Raw genomic sequence first — 5,844 nt, 5'->3', positions numbered from 1 at the left:
TGCCCACTGCGCCTAATTCCATCCAGGCAGCAAAGGACATGCCACACTTCCAGAGAGGGAGGAAGTGGGGAGGAAGAGGCAGGAAGTCTCACCGATGACTTCGAGCCTCACAAATACCCTTTTCTTGTGAGAACGGGAAAATAAGAGAAGTCTAAAATTTTAGGACATCGCCCAATTCTCCTTCCCCAGGGTTTATTATTGTCAGCTTCCAGAGGCTATGTGGAGAGTGTGGGGGTGACATTAGCTGAGCTAGCGCTTTGTTGGGAAATACAACTCTCCCCATACCTGTACAAAGAGAAACCTCACTCCACCACGAATCTTTTCAACCTTCTGACTTCCTCCCACCCCACTAAAGCTGGGGGAAGGGAGTTCGGCCAAGAGGCCACCCCAACCCCTGCATTGACAAGGATTATGTAACCTGAATTGTGAAATACAGGAAAGACCCGGTTGTCTAAAGCCTCGGCTAACGGCTCAGATGGGGCGCCCCTAATGGGAAGATAACCCCCTCCCCCACATGCCCGGCCCTAACTAACTCTATATAAAGTTCTGGGCATAGAGTTTTTGGGGACGTTGTTTCTTTTCTCTTGATCCCTCTTGAGTGATTAGGCCCTGGAACGCCGGGCGCACGGGAGACTCTAGTGGCCCTGCCACCCGCGGGGGTGCGGCGCGCTGCGGGCCACCTGTTGCGGTGCGCGGTGGGCGTTTCCGAGGCTCACCCGCTCGAGGGCCGGGCCGAGGGCACGAAGGGCCGCGGTGTGCGCGCAGCTGAGGCGAAGTACCCGGGCCGGCCCGCGCCTCGTGCTTCCGTCGGGTCAGCTGACCGACCAGTGCGGAACTGCGCTCCCGGCCAGTGCTCCTCGCCGCCACCGCCCCGCGCCGCGGACCCGCCTGGTCCCGCCCGGTTCCGCTTGGTCCCGCCCAGTCAGCCATGGCGGGACTTGTGGTCAATGGAACACAAGTAAGTCCACGGGGGGCGGGGGGAGCCCCGCCCCCGCCGGGCCAAGTCTGTCGGGGGAGGGAACCCCTGGGGCGAGGGGCACCCGCAGAGACTGCTGAGCGTCCCGAGTTTAAACAGGGTTTCCTGCCCCCGCCTCAGGGGGCTGCGTTTGCAGGTGGTGCGTCTGTCAGCTGCCCATGCCTGCTCTAGTTTGGCGAGGACAGTTCCCTTGTGGGCCTGGCACACCCCCTGGCTGTGTGGGAGGAAGCCCCGCGCCCTCCACGCCCCTCAGTGACCAGGTCTTAAGGGGCAACTCCTTCGTCCTGCGCGGTGGGCACAGTGCCGGCGACCCACATACTTTTAGAGGCTCATTAAAATGTTTCAGTTTCTTTTATTAAAAAACAACAAACAAAACTTTATGTCAAAGAAAACATTTTAATATATTAATATATTCGTCTTTATCACAATGCAGTCGTAAAATATAACTAAAAAAAAATCTTTTTTAAGTGGAGGAAGGGGCCCACACAAGTAAAAGTCCTGATGGCCCTGCGGGCTTTAGGTCTGGGAGCTCCCCGCTGACTTGGGTGGTAACCATACGCCCCTTACCCAAGGCGGTGGGAAGCCTCAGTTCTCCACATTATTTCGGCACCTGATTTCTTGAGCAGGGTGTCTGTGGATTGGCAGAGCTACAGTTTCAGTCCTGAGTGATAGACACCCTGATCTCACATGCCTTCAGCCCTGTGGTGAAGCCTCGGGTGTTTTTAGTCATTGCTGGAGGGATAGACTCAGCCACTCTGCGACCGGGTGCCTTTCACCAGCTGGGAAATTCGGGTCTCTTAACCTCTTCTCTGCTGCCTGGATAAGCCAGCCCTCCTGCTTCCCACCTTTCCCTGCACACCCTGGAGAAATAGTTCTGAGTGTTTGAAGCTCTCCCCACAATTGCCTAAGGCAAATAGTGTCAGCCACAATTAGATCTTGAGATAACTTTGGGCTAAAGGGAATGTTTCACTTTTCTCAACGTTCTAGAGGTTTTACACTCCTACGGATGAGATGAGGGCAGACCGTGCTTCCTCTCAGGCTGGCGGATGCCTGTTTGTTAATGCCTGCTTGTTATTCCAGGAGTCTTGTCTTCATTTGAAAGTACTTACTGTGTGCCTACTATGTGCCAACAGAGCCCTGGTGGTGCAGTGGTTAAGAACTCAGCTGTTAACCAAAAAGGTCAGCAGTTCGAATTCACCAGCTGCTCCTTGGAAACCCTACTGGGAAGTTGTAATTCTGTCCTGTAGGATTGATATGAGTCAGAATCCACTTGACAGCAAGGGGTTTGGTTTTGGTTTACTATGTGCCAGGTGCCATGCAGGGTGTTTTTGGAAATTAGCCCTTCCATTGTCTTTCTGCACCCTGTATGTAACAGAGCTCGCTTGGTTGCAGTGTCTCTGCACTCGAAACCCGTGAGGAGAGAGCTGGAGAACATCCAGAGTTTCAGAAGTGATAAGGCCAGGGAGGCACCAGCCTGCAGGAGAGGTTAAAAATGATAGGTCCTATTTATCCAGCAGGAAAAAAGGGGCTTCTGGAAGTTAAAATGGCTGCTGACAGGAAGGGGCTTATTATGGATTGAATGGTGTTTTCCCAACATATGTGTTAGGATTCTGATCCCTATATCTGGGGATGTAATCCTATTTGTAAATAGCTTTCTTTATTATGTGAATAAGGACACATCAGTGCACGGTGTTTCCTAAACCTCATGACTTCTGAGTGACCTAAAGAACAGCATAGACAGAATCAAGCAAGCACAAATGGGGGAGACAAACAGTATCTGATGATGATGGAGGCAGCTGAATCTATAAGCCCGGGAACTCCAAGGATTGCCAACTACTGGAAGCAGAAATAGACAAGGAGCTCCTCCCTAAAGCCACCCTGAATTTGGACTTCTAGCCGACTGAACTGTGAGAAAATAAATGTCTGTTCTTTAAAGTCACCCACTTCTGATATTTCTTTACCACAGTGCTAGGTGACTAAGACAGGGCTGGGAGAGGGCCTCTGCCCTCCCTTAGAGCATCTGCCCAGGGGAGTTTCCCTTTCCCTCAGACGCATCATTCTCTGTTTAGCTCCTTCCATGCTCATGGAGAACCTGATAGTGGGAGTGAGGGCCGTCCTGTGCCTCCTTTCCCTTTTCTCTTCCATTTTCCAAAATTGATTTTTCCCGTACCCCTGCTCTTTGCTCTTGGGCTGCTTGGGGTAGGATATCTCTGAAGTGAGGGTGAGGCATTTTGGGCCCTTGGGGACTGTTTTAAGCAGATGGAGCTTGCTGGAGAGGAGCTGAGAAGGCAGGTTAGGAAAATGCCCCTGGGGTGTTAGTACCCCATTTCTTAAACCACCTAGGCCAGTGATCTGAGTGCCTGGCTCTGGGATTAGGTTATTTATTAGCATTCTGCCCCATGTGATTTCTGATGACAACCATTACAAGTGGTAGCTCCTTGAATGTGTGTAGCATGGCACTTCTCAAACTTTGGTAGATCCTTCTTAAAGGAAAAAACAAAAAACTTCCATGAGTCCACAGTGTTGATGATTGTTTTTTATTACAATGCTAGTTAAATATACAAACAGAACCAGATGTAACTTTTTCATATTTAGAGATCTATAAAACCCAAATAAAGGAATGGTTTAAGTGCAAAGCAAACCATAACACCAATAAAGTTAACCATTTAATAAGGTGGATGATGTTGTTTTGCTGAAACTAGGTCATTGCTTTCAATGCGAGAATGGGCGGACTGCCATTGCATTGGTTGTGTAGGCCTAGAGTACAACATGTGTGGTGACATCGCAGTCCTCCCATCACTTTTCTCCATAAAAGCTTTTTGTTCAGCATGGGTCTGACTTCATTTGGCCTTCTCTTGGCTTGAATGCATCATTTATGTTCAGCGTTAAGTCTTCTCTCTTCTTTCTCTATTAGTTTATGATGAGGTAAGAAGCCCAACTGGCACAGTGGTTAAAGTGCTTGGCTGCTAACCTAAAGGTTCCAACCTGCCAGCCGCTCTGTGGGAGAAAGATATGGCAGTCTGCTTCCATAAAGATTTACAGCCTTGGAAACCCTATGGGGGCAGTTCTACTCTGTCCTGTAGGGTTGCTATTAGTCGAAACCAACTCGATGGCAATGGGTTTGTTTGTTTATTATTTTATTTTTTGGTTTATGACAAAGTAATGGCAACAATACCATTGTAGACACAAATGCAGACTTGGAATTTGGGCACTGAAATCTTTTGCCCCAGAGACATTAGAATAACAAATTCCTTTCATAGAGGTGGAAACCCTGGTGGTATAGTGGTTAAGAGCTATGTCTGCTAACCAAAAGGTCAACAGTTTGAATCCACTAGGTACTCAACTCTCTGGGGCAGTTCCACTCTGCTTATAGGGTCACTATGAGAAAATAAATGTCTGTTCTTTAAAGTCACCCACTTCTGATATTTCTTTACCACAGTGCTAGGTGACTAAGACAGGGCTGGGAGAGGGCCTCAACAGCAACGGGTTTGGTTTCTTTGGTTTTCATAGGGATATTGGTGTGATTCAGCAACTATTTGTGAAGTGCCTACTAAGTGCCAAGGATAGTAAGCTGTGTTTTTTTTAACATTAACTCATCTCATTTCCTATCATACAGGAAAGATGGAAATAATAGTAATATGTGACTCATGGGGCTATTTCATGAGAATTGATAAGATAACATATGTAATGTCCTTTTGGCACATGGTAGGCATTTAATAAACGTTATTATATTATTTTTAACAGTTTTGGAGGCAGTTATTGTCAGGAAAGGAAACAGAGATTCCAAGAGGTTGTGATTTGTTATGGATTGAATTGTGTCCCCCAAAAATATGTGTATCAATTTGGGTAGGCCATAATTCCCAGTATTGTGTGATTGTCCACCACTTTGTCATCTGATGTGATTTTCCTATGAGTTGTAAATCCTATCTCTATGATGTTAATGAGATGGGATTAGTGACAGTTATGTTAATAAGGCAGGACTCAATCTACAAGATTAGATTGTGTCTTAAGCCAGTCTCTTTTGAGATATAAAAGAGAGGAGCCAGCAGAGAGACAAGGGGACTTCATACCACCAAGAAACAAGAGCCAGGAGAGTAGCGTGTCCTTTGAACCCAGAGTCCCTGCACTGAGAAGCTCCTCAACCAGGGGAAAATTGATGACAAGGACCTTCCTTCAGAGCTGACAGAGAAATCCTTCCCCTGGAGCTGATACCCTGAATTTGGACTTCTAGCCTACCAAGAGTACATAGGGTTGCTATGAGTTGGAACTGACTTGATGGCACCTAGCAACATCCACAAGCCTGCTAGACTGTGAGAGAATGAACTTCTGTTTGTTGAAACCATCCACTTGTGGTATTTCTGTTATAGCAGCACTGGATGACTAAGACATGACTCATTCATGATAACACAGTTGGTAAGTAGCAGAATAGGGACTCAAGCTTGCAACCAGGGCTGTTTCTACTCTGACAGAGCTACCAGTACTGCACATTTAAAATCAAAGATCCCCTACCCCCACCTGTCAGTCTGACTACTAACAAACCCACCATCCCCAGAAATTTCCTGGGAGCCAGACCCTCTCCACTGCAAAGTGAATCCCCCAGTTTTCTGCAGTTTGGTAATTTTTTGCAGAATCTGCTGGGGATGGGGTGGGGAGTGGGGCTGGGTGTCTGCATGAGTGAGGATCCCTCCCAGACATTCTTTGTCTCCCTCTCTAGTGTTCCTCTCTGTAGGGATCTTTAAATTGATATTTTTCATTACCTAACGATGATATCCCTTTCTGTTGTTGTTCCACACAAGATGAAAGTCTTGGGGTACAATTTATATTGTTGTTATGTGCTATTGAGTCAGTTCCAACTCATACTGACCCTA

The 5,844-nt window shown here is 47.6% G+C and overlaps 1 protein-coding gene across 2 annotated transcripts in view; it reads left to right on the top strand.

Moving 5' to 3' along the window:
- The first annotated feature begins 829 nt into the window (after positions 1–829).
- Positions 830–5,844, top strand: part of LRMDA (leucine rich melanocyte differentiation associated) — a 1,317,293-nt gene continuing 1,312,278 nt past the window's right edge. For both annotated transcript variants that reach the window (XM_023737659.1, XM_023737658.1), the window contains exon 1: positions 830–958. In XM_023737659.1, the coding sequence (XP_023593427.1) occupies positions 929–958 (30 nt within the window). In that variant the 5' untranslated portion in view covers positions 830–928. The remainder of the gene's footprint in view (positions 959–5,844) is intronic.

Source organism: Trichechus manatus, unplaced genomic scaffold (assembly GCF_000243295.1).
Source record: "Trichechus manatus latirostris isolate Lorelei unplaced genomic scaffold, TriManLat1.0 scaffold00106, whole genome shotgun sequence".
In the NCBI taxonomy this organism is placed as follows: Eukaryota; Metazoa; Chordata; class Mammalia; order Sirenia; family Trichechidae; genus Trichechus; species Trichechus manatus.
The sequence above is the reverse complement of the archived record's forward strand: the minus strand, read 5'-3'. Positions and strand labels throughout refer to the sequence as shown.